At 37.6% G+C, this 20,336-nt stretch overlaps 1 protein-coding gene and 1 long non-coding RNA gene across 2 annotated transcripts in view; one reads left to right on the forward strand and one right to left on the reverse strand.

The window, feature by feature from the left end:
* The window catches only part of LOC118479464, a 35,900-nt gene extending 32,522 nt beyond the window's left edge, over window positions 1–3,378 (forward strand). The window contains exon 3 of the long non-coding RNA XR_004859625.1: window positions 3,236–3,378. This is a non-coding gene — a long non-coding RNA (uncharacterized LOC118479464). The remainder of the gene's footprint in view (window positions 1–3,235) is intronic.
* Window positions 3,379–5,074: 1,696 nt separating this feature from the next.
* LOC110889561 (photosystem I reaction center subunit IV A, chloroplastic) lies at window positions 5,075–6,435 on the reverse strand. The gene is made up of 3 exons (XM_022137115.2): window positions 6,043–6,435; window positions 5,453–5,518; window positions 5,075–5,324 (listed from the first exon to the last, which is right to left on the reverse strand). The coding sequence occupies exons 1-3, from the start codon at window positions 6,319–6,321 to the stop codon at window positions 5,220–5,222; spliced, it is 450 nt and encodes a 149-aa protein (XP_021992807.1). The 5' UTR covers window positions 6,322–6,435; the 3' UTR covers window positions 5,075–5,219.
* Between the last annotated feature and the right edge of the window lie 13,901 nt (window positions 6,436–20,336).

Consider the following 20,336-nt stretch of genomic DNA (forward strand, 5'->3'; position numbering starts at 1 on the left):
CCATTTCAGTCCACTAACTTAACTCCATCCATTTATTTTGTTAACTTTGAGTTAACTAACTAATTCAGGGACGGTTTGCGTCAGTTTTAGAAACACAGGGATTTAAGTGTAAACTCTAAAACATTAAAACAAAAAAAATAGTAAATTCCAAAAAATAAAAAAATCCAAAAAACCAAAAAAATTCCAAAAAATTCTAAAAAATAATAAAAATTCTAAAAAATCATAAAAATTCTAAAAAATTCTAAAAAATCCAAAAAATCCTTTTCGGCGTGAACTGTTTCGAACCCGAACCGTTTCGAGCTGAACCGTTTCGACGCGAACCGTTTCGACCCGTACCATTTCGACCCGAACCGTTTCGAGCTGAACCGTTTCGAGCTGAAGCATCCGAACCGTTTCGAGCTGAACCGTTTCGACGCGAACCGTTTCGACCCGTACCGTTTCGAGCCGAACCGTTTCGACCCGTACCGTTTCGAAGCCGAACCGTTTCGAGCTGAACCGTTTCGAACCGAACTGTTTCGACCCGTACCGTTTCGAAGCCGAACCGTTTCAAGCCGTACCGTTTCGAACCAAACTGTGCCGTTTCGAACCGAACCCTTTCGAGCTGAACAGTTTCGAACCGAACCGTGCCGTATCGAACCGAACCGTTTCGAGCTGAACCGTTTCGAACTGAACCGTTTCGAGCTGTACCGTTTCGAACCGTACCGTTTCGATGCGAACCGTTTCGAACCGAACCCTTTGGACCCGAACCGTTTCGACGCGAACCGTTTCGAAGCCGAACCGGTACGGTTCGATACGGCACGGTTCGCGTCAAACCGGTACAGCTCGAAACGGTTCGGTTCGATACGGCACGGTTCGGTTCGAAACGGTTCAGCTCGAAAGGGTTCGGTTCGAAACGGCACGGCTTCGAAACGGTACGGGTCGAAACGGTTCGGTTCGAAATGGTTCAGCTCGAAACGGTTCGGTTTCGAAACGGTACGGGTCGAAACGGTTCGGCTCGAAATGGTACTGGTCGAAACGGTTCGCGTCGAAACGGTTCAGCTCGAAACGGTTCGGGTCGAAACGGTACGGACGGTTCAGCTCGAAATGGTTCAGGTCAAAACAGTTCGCGCCGGAACGGATTTTTTGGATTTTTTAGAATTTTTATGATTTTTTAGAATTTTTATTATTTTTTAGAATTTTTTGGAATTTGTTTGATTTTTTGGAATTTTTTTGATTTTTTTGGAAATTACTATTTTTTTGTTTTAATGTTTTAGAGTTTACACTTAAGTCCCTGTGTTTCTAAAACTGACGCAAACCGTCCCTGAATTAGTTAGTTAACTCAAAGTTAACAAAATAAATGGATGGAGTTAAGTTAGTGGACTCAAATGGTTACGAAAATGAAACTAATGGACTGAAATCGCAATTTTTAAACTAATGGACTGAAACCGTTATTTTTGACAAACCTCAGGGACGAAAACAGTAATTAACTCCCGAAAAAATCAAACTCTTTTCTAAGTAGTTTCTTTTTGTTTTTCACTATTTCTGTACTTCCTAAACATTTGGTTTCTAACTTTTTCCAGAGATCCTTAGAACTGCTGTACTCGATCAAAGATATTATATCTTCTCGAACAGACTGAAATAGCAGTGCAATGCATTTTTGCTCAGCGACAAATGCCTTTATTTCTTCAGGTGATGTTGAGCTTTCACCAGTATTGCCTCCATCATTGTATCCATTCTTTAGACTCTTCCAGCTAGGATAAGCAAAGGCCCTCAACCAATCTTCAAACTTCTTGGCCCACCGACTGTACTCTTCGATAGCCATCAACTTCGAGGGTTTGTTATATGTTCCAAATGCGCTTTCAACTTACAAAGCATCCGATAACTTTTTCTTTGTATTTGGCGTGTTCTCATTGGTGTTGCTAGAAGAAGTATCGTCTCCAGAATTTCTAGCAAAGGCATACAAATCGCTAAACGGGTTCATGAATATATCATCCATCTTGCACGTACCTGAAAAATCAACAAACACTTAGAAATTCTTTCGAAATTTTGAAAAACAGCTAATTCAAGCGGAATCAGCTTTCGAGCGAAATCAACAGAACTGTTCAAGCGAAATCAAACAGTTAATTTCAAGCGAAATCTGATTCAAGCGGAATCAGACTTTTCGTTTCAAGCGAAATCTAAACTAATCTGATTTCGAGCGAAATCAGAAGATAACTTTCAAGCGGAATAAGAACAGATCTTAATTCGAGCGAAATCAGATAAAAACTTTCAAGCGGAATCTGAATTGATCTGATTTCGAGCGAAATCACAAGCAAAACTCAAGCGGAATCTGAATTTTATGTTTTTACAAGAGAAATCACCGAACAAACTTTTCGAGCGGAATCAGGTTTTTACCTATTTTTTACCATTTTTAATCCGTATTTTAATCTGATTCTTTCTAGGGTTTGTTAATACTATGTTTTACACAATATATTCGAAAATCAGGCCATTCAACCGTTGGAACTAGTTCAAATCAAAAAAGTATGAGAAGAAGATAGTAGAGATGAGAAAATTCGGTAGAATCAAGCTGCTATGGTATGAACTCCTCGTCCTGAGCTCTGATACCACTTGTTGGACCGTGTGCGACCCTAAATAGTCAGTAAAGGCAGTTCATCTTTGAATACAGAGGCGGAATCAAAGTAATCAAAGTCACAACAGCTTTATCCTTTCAATTCCTTTTCTATTAACGCTTTCTGAGTAAATTTTGACAGCAATTCGACACCGATAGTGTGACCAGATTCCGCTCCAACGTTGCGAATGAAATCATCACACACATATATATAGATTGGCTGATTCCGCTTGAAACTGTTCAAGCGGAACCCCATGTGATCACTTCGAGCGGAATCACCATGAAACACTTGGAGCGGAATCACCAATTGTCATTTGGAGCGGAATTACGACATTATCCTGATTTCGCTTGAAATGTCTTCTTGTCATTTCGAGCGGAATTACAATCTAAAATCCACATTTCAATTCCAAACTCCAATCTAACCTATCTAGATCTAAGACTCGATTAAGACGCAGTAAACATACATTGAGTGCACCAATAGTACCACATAGTTTAGTAGCTTAACGATGGGATAGCTCCCCATGACATGTTTTATAAGCCGGTAATTTAACAACTTATGTTTTTGGGATAAAACGTGTAAAACATTTTAAAACCGTGAACTCGCTAACTTTATATTGATATACTACTGCATGCTTTGCGGATCGTTAGGTGCTGAGCTGGAATTTGCATGGAGGAGTGTAGTGGCTATCTAGAACCATTGTTGGGTTCTTACTTAAATAAATTGTTTTTAAACTATTGTTGAGACCTTAGACCTTATGCTTCCGCTAGCAACGTAAACTATGTTTTAAACTTTGAATATTTTGTCACTAATCATATTAGTGATTATTGATTTACTTTGATTATCTTATTTTAAAGTATTCAATATGATTGGTGGCATGATTCTGGTTAGTCGCACCCCTCGCGGTAATACTCCTCAAGTGGAAATTGAGGGTCTGACATATATAAAAAGAAATATTTATTCTTATCTTATAACTTGTTTAAAATTATTGTTATTTAATATAAGAGATAAATAGAAAAATAAGGTAAGAAAGTATCAGGAAGTGACACGTGTCCAAAAAATTTTCATTTAGTAGTATAGGAAGATTATAAAGTCGCATAGTTTACTCTAACACCATAGATGTTAATCCTAGTTGGCATCCGTTAACACTTGTCGTGCCGCTCCTGAAAGGTGTTAAGAGGCATTAAAAGCTTCACGTGTTAAGATGTTAACTAGGAGAGAGAGAGAGAGAGAGAGAGAGAGAGAGAGAGGGAATCAAGCATTGAAAATTTGCACACACACAACAAGCTATATATATGTATTTTAATTAATTTAAGGGGCGTTAATGGGGGTTAAACCATTTTCTTGTTGTAAGATGAACTGAAAGAGGGTCAAATGGGTGATGTGATGCCTATGTGTAGTTAAGGGACATGAAAGTATACCTCATGGCCTAAATTTCATGTAGATAAATTAAAATTTAATTCTTTTATTATTACAATCCTGATTTGTTCGTTTTTCTTTTTTTTTTCTTTTTATATAATATTATTATATTAGCACTCTGATATGATATCGTTACGTTTTTTTTTTATTTTTTTAATATTTTAGTTTTATGTCTATGTTTTCTTATTTTTGCGGGTGTTTTTAGGATTAACTTTTAGGTTTATGCTTTTTAACATTATGTTTTTCTAAAAGTATCATGATAAACCGAACTGATACCAATCAAATTCCCTGGTGTTCCTGCGGCAACGCACGATTTAATTGATACATCTACTTTACTATATGGGAGTTTATTGGAACGAGATTGAGTGGGGGTCGTTCAAGGTTCGGTTAGGATCTTTTGGCAGTGTAGGAACTATTGAAGTTGGCCGATCTAAATGTAGGACCATTTCCCTTTGTGAAGATGTCACATTGTTGCCTTTTTCTTATATGTGCACGTAGGTGCATAAATTATCTATTAGGTAGTTGTTATAGGATTGGCTTGGGGGAAGTTTTTGTTGGAAATGTGGCGGAAATTTGTCGCAAATTGTAGAAACTATATTTTTTTAAACGGTCAACAAATCAATCCTAAGCACTCTTGAGGCACCCACTGGACAAACGGAGTACTCTGAGAGTAACCCGAGTGGTCCACCACCAATTCCGGGGAAAACCCGGGAACCCACCCGCCCGTAGGCACGACAGTAAATTACCAGTAAAACCCGTTTGGCATAAGGATCGAACCCAGGTTTCCCTGGGTCTCCTATCACTGCCCACCAGTGTCTCGATCACTCATTTTTTGCACGAAATGAGAATTGAACTTGAGTTTTCAAAAAAGAACTCAAATCCTCCTACCACTTGAGTTAGAGGTCATTGGCGAAATTGTAGAAAATATTATTTGTCCAAAAAAGTTACCAGGACATATTTTCCTACGGAATCATTTTTGTCTGAAAAATATTGAAAAAGGCAGTTTCCTAAGCTTTTCCAATGAATATAGCCATTAGAAACTACGGAAACCATCTTTTAATACATGAGAACAACCCAAAAATAAACACATATATATGCACATTCATACTTTGCTTCCAATAAAATGGATCAACATAACAATCTCCATGGAAGAAAATATGCTACAAAAGTACAAATCAAGTACTATACACATTGACATAGATATGGTAATAATTCTTACGCAACTTCTTCAATCTCGTCTAGTGCATAGTTGTTTGTTGATACGTTCGCGTAGTTTACTTTGTTGAATCGAACAACCACTGGATATCGCGTCTTTGGATCCTGTAAAACATATTTTACTTAATTAAACGTGTCCAAATTCGTCCAACGTTTGCTTAACTCTAAGCGTTTGATATTGAATTACTATGTTGTTAACAAGCTTATGCGACACGATGAATGAGACAACAAACCTGATCAACAGTTACGACTGATCCAACGCCTTTGTACCAATACGACTCCTTTCGTAGAATCCTCACCTGTATCGAGTTCAAGTTTGAACAGAAGTAATTGGAAATGATTCCATAATATATATGTATATATATATGTGTACTTTTATAGTTATCCGGTTGTAATATCTTTGTATATAGTGTGACCCGTAACAGTGACAGTGACGAAGCTTGAGATTTCCGACCGAGGGGTCGAAAACGTATATACCCAAAAATTTCTATAAAACGGGGGGTAAAAATCGTATATGCCCAAAAATTTCTATACAAAAAGTACATATTCTCCACTACAGAGCGAAAAGTTCAGGGGATCGGCCGCCCCCACTAAGCTACACGCCTACACCAATGACCCGTAAGAGTTATTTTATGTACAAAAAATACCACTCATCAATGTTGTTTCAATTCTCTCATTATAATATTAAAAGCATTAATTTTAGGTTGAAAATAAAAGTACTAGAAAATTTACGGTAGAATGGCATGGAAACAGGAAACAAGTTGCGCCGTAATCCTTTTTAACATGGATAGACAATAAATTGAGGAAAGAATTAAGGTTTTACCTTGGCACCCCTTTTGGGACCAATTGGTGGTGGCTTGGCAGCCTTGACCTCCTTAGGAGCACTATCTTCAGCGGGTGCATCGGTGGCGGTGGTGGTGGCTGCAGCGGGTGGTGCGGCGGGTTCTTCTTCGGATGCCTTAACAATAACCAATTGTCGTTTTGAACCACGATTATTAAAGTTCAAAAACGAGACACTTGTTCTTGAAGATGATACACTTGTGTTTGAAGCAAAAACAGGTAGAAAACCAGCTGCTGCTGCTGCCATGTTGCTTGTAGCCATGGCTTCCCACTCTCTCTGCCACTGAATTCTCTCTTATTATCCAGGTGATAAAGTATAGAATTTGGAAAATATTAATGTTGTTGATGACCGCAAAAAAGGTTCTTTTTTATTTTATTTTTTTGGGTTTGGACTATAGTTATTGGCTCATGGAATTTGCATGGTTAGGTGTAAGCCAATAGGGTGCTGCCACGTTGGCATATTATCCATATGGATAGATTATTTATTTGACCCTTTCTGCTCTACTGTTTTTGCTAGAGCTATTATTTTCAGTTGAAATAATTTGTACTTAGAATAAGATGAAGATTCTGAATCTGTGTCCAATTAGGTATAGTCCATTCTATGTGTAACCCACCACACATTGGCCCAACAACTCGCACTACTTCCCTTTATTTTCTATTTTCTTTGGTAATGACCAAATTAACGATCAGCTTAATGCATTAAATTATTTAAGGTTTTGGTTGAAGATGCCAATGAATTGCGTTTAAAGATTGAGTATTGGTAATATCAGTCTCATGTCTAGTTATAAAATCATATTTTATACCTAGTCCAATACTCATCAGGTAGTCGTTCATTCGTTATCAGGCACTCATTTGTTAAAAAATACTCGTTAAGATTTCAATTTACATTTCTTTTATTATAATTAATGATACATTACGTAAATACAAGTTTTATCATTAACTAGGGAGAAAGCCCGTGCGATGCACGGCATGCATAATAGCTATTGTTTGTTTGTGTTAAGACGTCTTACACGGCCGTTGCATAACATGTAAGACAATACGCCTACAAAGGGGCGTGCTTAAACTTTATTAAACCATGGACCATAAGTTGTTTCCTTGGCAAAACTTGCCGGCAAAAAAGAAGTGAAAAAAGATGTCTTCCAAGAAAAAAAAACATGAAACAGAAAAAAGGAAAATGCATAAACTCTCGCACGCCTCCTATCTTATTGGATAACACATAGACCAAACTTTAGCTAACGCATGCCACCGTCATCCCCAATCCCATCACCAGCCAACTGACTGCAGTGAAATAACGAAAAGAAAACTATTAAAAATGGTATACTATGTTTACGTATATATGCATCGAAAAGTAGTACGAGTTTTCATTACTAACACTAAGTGCAGACGGTATACCTTTCATGTGGGTCACTGTCAACTGTTTCTTCTGAATCCGAATCTGTATAAGCAGGCTTGCGAAGGAAAAGCACGAAACATTTATGTAGACGGTTATCCAAAAATAAATATGCACAATTACATTGTTTATGGAAATCAATCAATTATAGTTGAAAGTTTTTTTGTTGCATTTCCATTTATAACGACACCAAGTTTATCTTTTTCAAAAGCCAACTTCTCCCCTTATATGTCTTTACACATTCGAAGTGATGCGTTACCAAGTTTTTTTATTCCTATTTTTTTTAATGTAGAACAATGCACTTTTATATTTACGAACTCAAGTTTCCGACTGTTGTAGCCTTATAATTTTAAAATAGAGTAAACATATACCAGGTATGTAAATAACATTTCAGATCGAGTAGAAAGGTAAATAGCACATCTTTAATTAAAATGGTTTATTAAACAGGGCACGAATAAAGTGTAATTTGTTATCTCGATCGTCTCTTTTATAAAATATAATGTTAAAGAAATATATACTTTTAAATTTAATATTAACTTAACTATATATGCTAAATATTTAATTATGGATAATTATAATATGATTACCCAAATGAGTTTATATATTTTTTATTTTGATCTTAAGTTAATTAATTTAATTGTGTTAAAAGGATACTTGAAGGATTATTTACAAAGGTAACCCAATAACCAAAAACGCAATTAGTGGGTCTTGGTGCTAGATTTTCTATCATACATTTTGGGTTAGACAGCAAAATAAAGGCGTAGATTTTTGTTTCAGAATCAAAAGTAGAAAGCGTAAGAATGTGGGATAGCAGAGGGTAAAAAACTACCTTTATGTCAGTGACAATATAGTCGGTGCTCATGTACCTGCCGTTAACACTTGTCACGTCCCATTTTCTACAAACCATTATCATGATAGGTCCGGTGCTCCCTTCACGGAGTTCACTAAGGAACATATGACTGCTTGTACCACCGTCGGACGTTTGCAAACTAAGGGGCTGGCCATGGCAATAGAGGAGGAAAGGAAACTATGAACCTACAAACATAACAAAGCCGACAATCTTATAGCATAACCAAAGACCGTTCAACTGTCTATAAATTAATCATATCCTAGTGAATGATATTAAATGACAGGGATATTCAAAGAGGCACAATAAAACAATGCAATTTAATTAATTTTAAAGCGACTTTTGGTATCCTAGCTTGTACTTAGAGTTTCTTGAATTGGTTTTTATATAATGTTAGACTTTATAAAAGAGAACAATTTATTAAGAAATACCTACCACTTGTACACTATTAATTATGAATGTGATGGTTCATTTATATGGCTTTGGACACCACATGATTTATAAAAAGTTTAATTCTTTTAATTTGATTTAAATACATATTTTAGAGTTGTGTGGCTAACCTAAATATAGTATCATTAATGAACCTTAAAAAACCATTACCTATTGTTTTCCTCGTAACTAACAATTTAAAATGAACAAATTAATCAAATTTGCATGTGATATTGTGATTGAAATTTTCTTTTTAATTAAGAAGGGTTCTCAGACTAAGCTATGATCGAAGCAACAAATATATCCACAAAAATTAAATTAAGGTTAAAAAAGGTAATGTGTTTGAAAAGGGTAAAACCGTCATAAACTAAAAGTTCATTTAAAAGGGGTATATATGATATTTTAAGTTTATACTGGGTATATATCACATTCACGTCATAAATGAGGAAAAAAAAATAAATACCAAGATAGTCCTTGAGCTCAAGGTAACCAATATCCAATAAAGGAAACAGACGCGTTGCCCCTGAAATAAAAAAATAATAATCAAGTTAAAGTCTAATAAACATAAATAAAATCAACACATCCTAAAAAAATATAAGACCACCGAGATGTTTAATTGTAAGCATTTAACATACCGAACAATATGATGGCAAACGAAATCAGAGTACCAACAACTTCAAATGAAGTAATGGTCGTAAAATTGCGGAAAATTGCTTATTTTTCACTTGAAACCTGTTGAAATAATATAAATGTAATTATAAAACATTAAAAATATTAAGGCAATTACAACTTGAAAGACACAAATGTATTTAAGAGGCTCATAATGAAGGTTGTAAAAAAGTTGATATAACTAAATTTTTAAATATATAGATAAACAATGTCATTAATAGTTTTATATATATATTAACAACATATAAAATATAAATAATATCATCAAATACATATTTCAAAAGAAAATTTGGTTTTCTACATGAATATACTAAAAGAAAACACTAATAGACAATGCTTAAAGGAAAATAAAGATAAAAAACTCGAGTATATGGTTTGCGTGTATGGTTTCGGTTAATCGCGTAGAGTATCACCCAATCTCATACTTGCAAAGATTTCTAAAACTAATCCCATACCCGAGGCTTTAGGTATACCTATCCCGAATTATTTGGGTTTTGAGTATACCCGTCGGCCTGTTTTTTTTTTTTTTTTTTTTTTTTTTTTTTTTTTTTTTTTTTTGCTGTTTTTGCTGTTGTTGTCATCCCTAGTTGTGGAGACCCTAAATCATGGGACTCTGAGAACATCAAACCCAAAACCTCTGCTCTATAATAAAATTATAACTCATCTTGTTTTGGTCAAATTCATTAGATTATAAATAGTTAATTACTCAAATGGTCTGTGTGATTTAGCCCAAATTACACCTTTAGAGTTTATAGTAAAAGTTACAAATTTGCTTTATGTGTTTTAATAATTTTTATATCTTTAAGACCTAAAACTAACTTTTGTTAAAGAATATTCGTTAATTTTATGTTAAATGATGGTTTTACCCATTGACTATTTTACGAAAACGGTCATTTATGCAGTTAACTCAATTTAGAGACTATTTATGTAAATTAAACGGGAATACATTAACAAAAACAACTTAGCCCTACCCCTTTTCGTTTTTCTAACAGAATCTCTAAGAACACTATGATTCCAACCATCTTCACATAACCGAGCCATCTCCGCCCATTGTAACCTCAAACTCTACACGCATTCTATCGCCGCCTATGGACATCTTGTTATGGTCATAATAGTATAGGGACTTGAGATGTAATTGTTGATATAATAGGGGTTCTTTGTAATAGTTAGTTTGTTGATCATGTACTTAAACACTACGATTGAATGGAATTGAAATCGATTATTTGAGAGTTTACTCCATTTCTTTATGTTTCTTTCTTCTTTTTATCGATCACAAACTGATATGTAACAATTGTATCATAGCTCCCTTTTCTCTCCACTGTGGGTTAGAGTTAGGGCAACAATGAATTTCTACAAAAAAAAAAAAAATCAAAATTAGGGCAAGAAACGGGGGATTATTACAACAACAATCAAAATTAGGGCAAGAAACGGGTTCAACCATCAGTTCTGGGGATTCACAATAGTATCTAGTAATCAAGAAATCATTGGAACAACATGGAATATGCTTTGGAAAAGATTATGTCAATATGGCAACTCAGTACGATTAAAGAGTATAGTGATAAATTCCAATTTCTTTTCAACAAAGTCAAAAATTGTGAAGAAATAAGTGAATATTATGCCATATATCTCTTTATAGATGGTTTGAACTAGTAATTAGAGATATTTTGTAACATGGCATCAGTATAGTCTTCACATATTGGAAGACACCATTTCTTTGGCTTTGAAATTGGATGCAAATGAATTGAAAGATTCATGTTCTCCTTATGATTCAAATTCTTCTGTATACGATGATTTCAAGGTATTTGATGTTAATGATTCAAGGAAAAATGGAAGGGTAATTGATAATGATGGTTTAGGAGAAAGTGAAAATGATAATAAGATTGACCATAAGGTGTTTTGATGAAATACCTAACATGTTATGAGATTCAAGTCAATTGATGGTGATGTATTAGAAATCCAAGAAGAAGTTGTTAATAATCTAGATATCCAAATGCAAGAACCATTGAAATTTAATGAAAGCGAGATTAATGAAGGATGTAGTGGTAAGTTGGATGCTATGGGAAGTGATGATTCTAAGTAAGGGTGAAAAAGAAGTGGAAAAAAAGGCAAGATGAGAAATATGAGTCATTGAACACATTGAGTTCCCTTAAAATTCAGATCCTAATTTCCACCATTTTCGTCATGGAATTACTCTAATCAAACCTGAGGAAATAGGACAATTAGGTATTAATTGGTTAGTTTTTGAAGCGTGTGATTGGAAACCGGGTTGGCAACTGTCACACCCCAACCGATGGCGGAAACATCAGGGTGAGACGAAAATAAGATTGCTCGAGACATCATAACTTGCTAATTGTGACAATAATTAAGAAATTCAAATTTCATTGATACTAAAATGGAAATACATCGTTTGGAAAGGAAAGTACAACAAGTTGCAAATAACGTAATAACATGAAACATATACATAAGTTTAAAAATCTAGGTGTGTTTCTTCTCCACTCTAAGTACGTTCTACATTCGTCATCAACTAGTTTCCTGCAACATGTATTAAAATAAAGTCAACAAAAGTTGGCTAGTATACAAGTTTGAATACATCGCATAATTATGACTAAAAGCTGTTTCATATCCAACATGGTAATTTGCATACATTGTTTATTATCATACTAGCAAGTGTTAACCATATGTCAAACCAAAGTATACTACAATCGTGCGCACCCTTGTCGCCGAAACAACGAGGTCGTAATTATTTTACTAAACAATATCACAAGAATACGGGGTGTGCGTTAATCCTATAGCGCTATAATTGTTAAGGGAGGCTAGCAAAGTTACAGAGCATATCGAACAAAAATTTAAACATAGCATGTAATGGCAAGAATATAATAAGTATCATGTGTTTAACGGATAGAGTGTTTATGTGAATAAGTTTAATCATGAATACATGATTTGTATAGTGTGTACAAGTTGCACCCAAAGTGTGTAAAACGGTAAATAGGATCAAGTATACTCATGGTTTGCGTAGTAAATCCCGTGTTCGTGAGTTGATGTGTTTGAGAGTCGAGTGAGATCGCCAAGTTATCCTACAAGGATGAACGAGGCGTATGAGTTCGACGGAGTTTGGAATTGGGCTGCAAAATGAAAGATGAGTACTAGTAGCAAAATACATAAAAATTATCGTGATGAAATATCTGAATTTGGACACCATAGTGTAGTGTTCTTCATAGGCTCAAGTTGCCTATCAGAAGTCCAAATTACAAGCAGTTTACATCAAGATAATTTAACCATATTCCACTTGATATCAAACAATGGATTGATTAGTGTCTTAGGTTCGGTTACTTTATAGATATGTATACATATTTATATAATTATATAGTTTGTTAGTAGTCCAAGTGTTAGGTTAGTCAAACATGATCATTGAAGAAACACGGAATCAGCGTCGGGATGATTGGACAACTTTCTCTGAGAGGGTGAAGAATCACACCTTGTTCTTCCTCTTGAACCTAGATCTGCAATAGAGAAGAGAAGAAAGTGGAGCTGTAGAGATGACTAGTAGGGGAAAGAATCCCCTGTCTCTAGTAACAAAAGTGTGGCGGCTCCATATCTTCTACCCTAATAATGAGGTGAACACCTCTTTATATAGGGGATATGGGCCTCCCCTAACCTCAATGGGCCAGACCCAGTTAGGGGTTATCTCTACAAGCCCACAACCTAGTGTAGTGTAAACTACAACGCGCTAGGCTTCGTGGATTAGTAGGCAATAATAATAATAAATATTATAACAAAAGCAATAAGTAAAGGGAATATCCGACCGCTCGGGTCGGGTCTAATACCATACCCCATCAAGTCCCCCAGTCTAGTGCTGCTCCCGCGTGCAAGCGTGGGAGGAGTACAAGACTTGTTAGGAGTGCTCGAAAGTAAAGATTGAGTTTTAGGCTTACCTGTCACCCGGTGCGGGAAAGTTGCTGCCCACACTTGTTGCGTCTATCTTTAGCTGTGAGTAGAGATAATGGAGCAGTGAATATCCCCTGATTGTTCATCGTGGAAATTGCCATGAACTCGTCAAGGTTGCGCGTACGTGGTTAGGTCTTGTGCACGAGTCTTGGAACTGGCTGAGTTTTGATGGTTGAGTGTGGTTAGGGCCTAACGTGCGTATGACTGATGCAACATTTGCGACCATACCCCTTCAGGTCCCCCTAGTCCAGAGTTGCTCCCATGCGCGGAAGGCAAGTGGGTGGAATTCTGGACTAGATGAGTGCCTTCCCTTCGGATGATTTTCGAGTGTGGCCCAGCTTTAGCAGTGCGCACATAGTCGTGTGGCTACTCTAAAATATTCACCTTTTAGTGACTTCGCATGGTGCGCGCGTCTTAGGCCATGAAGCATAGGTATATATATAGTGTTTGAATCTGTGTACATTGTTGTCTACAGTATTTGCACGTGTTAATCCACTTTGAACAGGTTATCACGAATGAGAATTGGCATAAAGTTGCGTCAGGATAATGAAGTGGAAACCCGAGCCTGCACTAATCCTCCGGTGTGCCACAACAACAATGTGGCGTGAAGCAAGGAGATGTGGCTTGACTTGAAGATTGTAGGTGTAAGCGAAACTTTATTTTAGCCAATGTGTTTTTGCGTATACCCAAAGTGATGCGTGCATTTGTAGCACAATTTACGTTTTGTATGCGTTTTCATATATGGCTAAGCATGCACGCGCGGGCAACATACACGCTCCTATGTAAAGCAGCAGGGCAGCATGGAGACTAGCATGCTTGCATGTGCAACAGCAAGCTATCCTGGAGACTGGCGTACTCATATCTAAAGGGGCATGCACGTATAGCGACTTGCATGCTCATATGTGAAGCATCAGGCTCTCATGGAGAGTGAGATGCTCGTATATAGAACGACAGACTCGTATGGAGACCGACGCGCTGGTATCTAAAAGAGCATACACGTGTGGCGACTTGTGTGCTCGTATGTAAAGGAGCATGCCCGCATGGCGACTTACGTGCTCGTATGTAAAGGAGCAAGTGCGCCTGGCGACTTACGTGCTCGTATGTAAAGGAGCATGCGCGCGTGGCGGCTTACGTGCTCGTATGTAAAAGAGCATGCGCGCGTGGCGGCTTACGTTCTCGTATGTAAAGGAGCAAGCGCGCGTGACGACTTACATGCTCCTATGTAAAGGATCAAGCGCGCGTGGCGACTTACGTGCTCGTATGTAAAGGAGCAAGCGCGCGTGGTGACTTATGTGCTCGTATGTGAAGGAGCAAGCGCGCGTGGCGACTTACGTGCTCGTATGTAAATGAGCATATGCGTGTGGCGGCTTGCGTGCTCGTATGTAAAGGAGCATGCGCGCGTGGCGGCTTACGTGCTCGTAGGTGGAGCAGCAGGCTCTCATGGAGGCTGAGATGCTCGTATGTAGAGCAGCAGTCTCGCACGGAGACTAGCGTGCTCGTATGTAAAAGAGCATGTGCGCGTGGCAACTTACGTGCTCATAAGTAAAGGAGCATGTGCGTATGGCGACTTACGTGCTCACATGTAGAGCAGCAGTCTCGCACGGAGACTACCGTGCTCGTATGTAAAAGAGCATGCGCGTCTAGCAACTTACGTGCTTGTATATAGGGCAGCAGGCTCGCATGGAGACCGGCGTGCTCATAAGTAAAGGAGCATGCTCGAATGGCGACTTACGTGCTCGTATGTAGAGCAACAGGCTCGCATGGAGACTAGCGTGCTCGTATGCAAAAGAGCATGCGCGCGTGGTGACTTACGTGCTTATAAGTAAAGGAGCATGCGCGTATGGCGACTTATGTGCTCACATGTAGAGCAGCAGTCTCGCATGGAGACTAGCGTGCTCGTATGTAAAAGAGCATGCACGCGTGGTGACTTACGTGCTCATAAGTAAATGAGCATGCGCGTATGGCGACTTGCGTGCTCATAAGTAAAGGAGCATGCGCGTATGGCGACTTACGTGCTCACATGTAGAGCAGCAGTCTCGCACGGAGACTAGCGTGCTAGAATGTAAAAGAGCATGCGCGTCTAGCGACTTACGTGCTCGTATGTAGAGCAGCAGGCTCGCATGGAGACCGGCGTGCTCATAAGTAAAGGAGCATGTGCAAATTGCGACTTACGTGCTCGTATGTAGAGCAGCAGGCTCGCATGGAGACTAGCGTGCTCTTATGTAAAAGAGCATGCGCGCGTGGCGACTTACGTGCTCATAAGTAAAGGAGCATGCGCGTATGGCAACTTACGTGCTCACATGTAGAGCAGCAGGCTCGCATGGAGACCGGCGTGCTCGTAAGTAAAGGTGTTTTTAGGCTTTCATCGGCATGCGTGAGGATCACTCGTTGTGATTTACCGATTGAACGTATTGCCAGTCCTGCAAATAAGTTGACAAGCTAAGTCGTAATAACGAGTCAGATATATGGAAAACATTGTACCGAAACGTTGTCCTTTTGAGGTGCTCCTTCTATACATCCATACTCCGTAACATGTTAAAGCGATTTTGACCCTCCCAATGGTGTTGCACCATACGGATATCAGTTTATTGATGCTAACTAGATGTTAATAACATTGAAATATGATAATAATAATAATAATAATAATAATAATAATAATAATAATAATCAATGTTAGAGTATGTCTAGGAAACATCACATGGTTATTAATCGTTAAAACGATAAACTGTTAACAATGTCGTTGAATTGATTCGTTTTGTTTGAACGTGGCCACCTTAGTTTATTGGGTAGGTCATCCGTTGCAGCGATTTCAAGCAGTCGGAAGTGTAACATTGGTCCGGCAAGAATGACATCAACAAGAGGGTTATCTAAAAGATTGATTTATAAAAATTGGCGGACTGGTGTAGGTGCGTGGTGAGACCTTTCCGGCTGATGCAAAGTTTTCTCACGGGACGCAGAGCTTTTTTGGCGGGCCTTCGCCATAGTCAAATCTTATACGAGTTGTTGCGTGGGAGACTCCGTCATGTGCCTTTGTCAGGCGTGATGGAGTTTGTCCATCATGCGCAGGGCTTCGGCGTGCGCGGGCTTTTGTGAGTGGCTTTTTCGCCTCACTACTGGTATACCTTACAAAGATATTTTCGGATATGGTGAGTAGCCACGAAATATTTATGCATTTTAAAGGTGTGATTCCATAATCACAAAATAAAGTTTTAACACCTTTGAGGTAAAGATGAAGTGAAAAACCTCAAACAAAACATGTAATATACTGGGTTGCAATAGCAAAACACGGCTTCCAATTTTGTTTTTATGTAACACCCCGAAAATATAAAACTTTATATTAGAATTATAAAGTATTAATCAAACAAGAACAAACTAACTAGGAAATTATAACCCAGTTAGTTACGAGACTTAAAGTGACTTATATTAAGGTTAAAATACCTAAACTCTAAGTTAAACAAAAGTTGAGGGACCAAATTAGTAAAAACTGAAACTTTAATGATTAAAATAGCAAATAACTCACCAAACACACACATGTGTGCGTGCTTGGATCGAACAGAAGAAAAGGGCGACCAGGGGGTTTCTTTCAAACCCTAAAATTCACAAAAACTCACAAATTGGAAGCCTAAATCAAGTCTGAATCGAAATTTGAATACATATTAGTGATCACCTCGATAAAGGGATCATAAGGTATGTGAAATTTTGATATTTGGTTCCACTTCAAATTTTAGATGAACTCATGAGATTTGAAATTGAGCATGCATGATTGTTGTATGGATGAAATTAGAAGCGAATTGATGTCTAGAGATAAACCCTAGATGATTTCTTGTTAAAATCTAGCATTATACTTGTGGGGTTTACAATCATTGTAGGTGATTAATGGGTTTGTAGAAACTAAATAAACACTAGGATTATGGTTCTTATTCTAGTGAAATCTGAATTCATGTGGTAAATTCTGAAATATTGATGTTAAAATTTAGTATAGATTTGCTAAATTGAAGTTGATTTAGATGGAAACAACAAATCATGAATTTTGTATCGATTATGTAAAAATCCGACCCGCTAGGTGTTTGTTAAAACTCCTAAGTGAGGATTAAAATGTTAATAATTGGACAAAAACGCAGATTAGGATATCATAATGAATTATGATAAATGATTGTAAAAAGGGTTTTAAATTAGTTGTGAATGGAACTCTTTACGTAAAGAATCCGGATCGTCAAGTGGACAAGCCGGAGGTGATACGCGGTTGAAGGGTGTGCTCTAAAGGTACGCGAACTATGGTTTCGTTACATTATGTTTATTTATTTATCCTAGCTTGTTGTAATGAAAATTTGCAAAAGAGGAAACCCGTAATGTCGCGAAAGTGACAAAGTTCACTTGACAAATAAAACAGGTCAAAACATTGGGTAAAAATAGAGTTAGTATGTCTTTGAATGGTGGTCTCCATTCGACATCTAAACAGGTCAAAAACAATGTCGAGTTGTAATTGTTGAAGTGACTGAAGCATCACTTGATGATTGATTATAATTAAAGCGTAAGCCGTGAAGCGGACATGCTAAACTTGTTGCAAATGAACCCTTGGTATGGGGATTAAAGTTTAGAAATAATGCTTGTCAAATTGTTAAGAGGAGCATGTTTAAATCCCCGAAAATCAAGCATGTCATTAAGGCGTAAGCAAATCTCGGTAAGAGAGTGAAACGCTATTGTTGGTAAGCCCGGGAATGGGCAAAATCTTTGAAAACAAGAGATGACAATAAAACAAGTTGTATGACTTACAAACAAACGGGCCGAATAATTGAAAAATGGATTTAATAGAAAATTGCATATAAACCGGGTTTTAACGCGAATAATGATGGTAAACGAGTCCGTAATTAAATTTCGGCCGTGTAGGAAAAAGAATCGTATAAAACGGACTTACGAGTCAAAAGTTATGTTGATTTAAAGTTTAAAACGTTAAAATTTGGTGCTGAACTGATACACAGCTCCAACAAGCAACAATCTGTCGAAATCACGCCGTGGCGCGATACCACGACCTCCCTCGCATGACGCGACGGCGGTGGCGCGACGCCACGGCCTCCCTCGCGTGACGCCAGCACCCAGAACCGAGATTTTCTTGTTTTTTTTGATACTTTGAGTATGAAACTTGCTTATACTTGGTGTTTAAAGTGTCAAACTAATAATTTTAAATGGTTTTTACCGTAGGTGAATATGGAACCAAATCCGGATGGTGCTCAAGCTATTATCAAGAACCGAACGCACTAAACGAAGCTTCCGCACTTGATCTATTTTGTCTTAGCATTATGTAGATACTTGAACTATGTTTTCAAACGTTATCTAATAGACACTTGAAGTTATGTTTTGTAGGTTTAATGGAAATTTTCCTTTTAACTGAAAATTCAGAATCAAATATGGTCTTTTAATCAAGAAAGATTTTTTGTAAACTTGATATTTTAGTATCAATTCCTTGATTTTTATCATTAATCTTGTTACATTAAGTTGGGTCTTACAAGTTGGTAATCAGAGCTAAAGGTTGTCAATAAAGTGTGTTCGGTTCAAGCTTGATCAAGCATCCGGTAAGAGTTAATTGTTTTAAGTAGATTTAGAGAATATAGAAATGAAACATGAATTAATATGCACGAAAAGAGTGTGTAAGCTCACTCAAACACGGGAAATGCATGAAACAAGAACGGTTGAATCAAGTTATGAAATTGATTAAATCAAAACAAGTAAATCATATGTTATAAATGAAATGTTTAACAGTTAATGTAAACATTTCAGTATTTGAGATGGCGGATGGAGGTAATGATGATGCGGTGCCAAGAGTCATCGAACAAATGAGAGAAGTGATTTCCGAAGAGGTTGGAAAGGCGATCGAAAATAGTTTGTCGGGTTTTATTGATAAAATTCAAAACACGGTTCTATCGATAGTAGACGAGAGAATCAAGAAATTGGAAGATAGCTCTAGTCTAGCAAAGGAAAAGTCCGGAGGACGAAAGCCTTGTTCATACAAGGAATTCATGGCGTGTAAACCGCCAATATATAATGGGGAGGTTGCCCAATAGTATGCCAACGATGGCTAAGTGATATTGAAGGGGTTTTTGAGAGGACCCATTGTGACGAAGATGACTACGTAGCCTATGGTACGGGTCAATTAAGGGGTCAAGCGAAAAACTGGTGGGATAACAAAAAGAAAGAGATTGGAAGCGAAGCGGCTAAGGCCATGACATGACATGGGACGAGTTTAAGACGCCGTTTCTTAAACATCATAGTCCCAAGGCGGTTATTAATAGAGTTAAGGAAGAGTTCATGCAACTTAGGCACAAGGGCGAGACCATAGACAAGATTACGGCAACGTTTATGGATAAGATGAAGTTTTGCAATGAATTGGTGATGAATGAAGAACAGAAGATATACTACTACTATAACATGTTGAGCGCCGAGTATAGGGAGTTTATGACTCCTTCAAAATATGAAACCCTTACCGAGATCATAAATGTTGCTCGGGAGCGGGAGATTGAATTGAAGAGACAAGTAGAGAGGGGCGAACGAAGGGCGCGGGATGTTAACCCAAGCCCTACAAAGCAGGCACGAACAACTGAATCGACAAAGGAGCCGGATGTGAAGGGCGGATCGCCGAGCTGTAAGGTATGTGGAAAGGGACATAAAGGCGAGTGTCGCTTTAAGGATAAACCGTGTCCGATATGCGGAAAGACAGGGCATACGGCTTCGCTATGCCCAGGGAAGGTTTCGGTTTGTTACAATTGCTACCAACTGGGTCATAGGAAATTTGAGTGCCCGGAGTTGAATGAGAAGAATAATGAGAAGGATGTGCAGATGGAAGCACAAAAGGAAAGAGCCATATATTTTCAATTAACCGCAACCGAAGTCAAGATAGAACCTGATGCCGTTTCGGGTATGTCTCTTGTGAATTCAATTTTAACACAAATTTTATTCGATATAAGTGTGATTGTATAAAGGATTAGTAAAATGAATTAAAAAG

The sequence above is a fragment of the Helianthus annuus genome, chromosome 6, assembly GCF_002127325.2.
Source record: "Helianthus annuus cultivar XRQ/B chromosome 6, HanXRQr2.0-SUNRISE, whole genome shotgun sequence".
Lineage (NCBI taxonomy): Eukaryota > Viridiplantae > Streptophyta > Magnoliopsida > Asterales > Asteraceae > Helianthus > Helianthus annuus.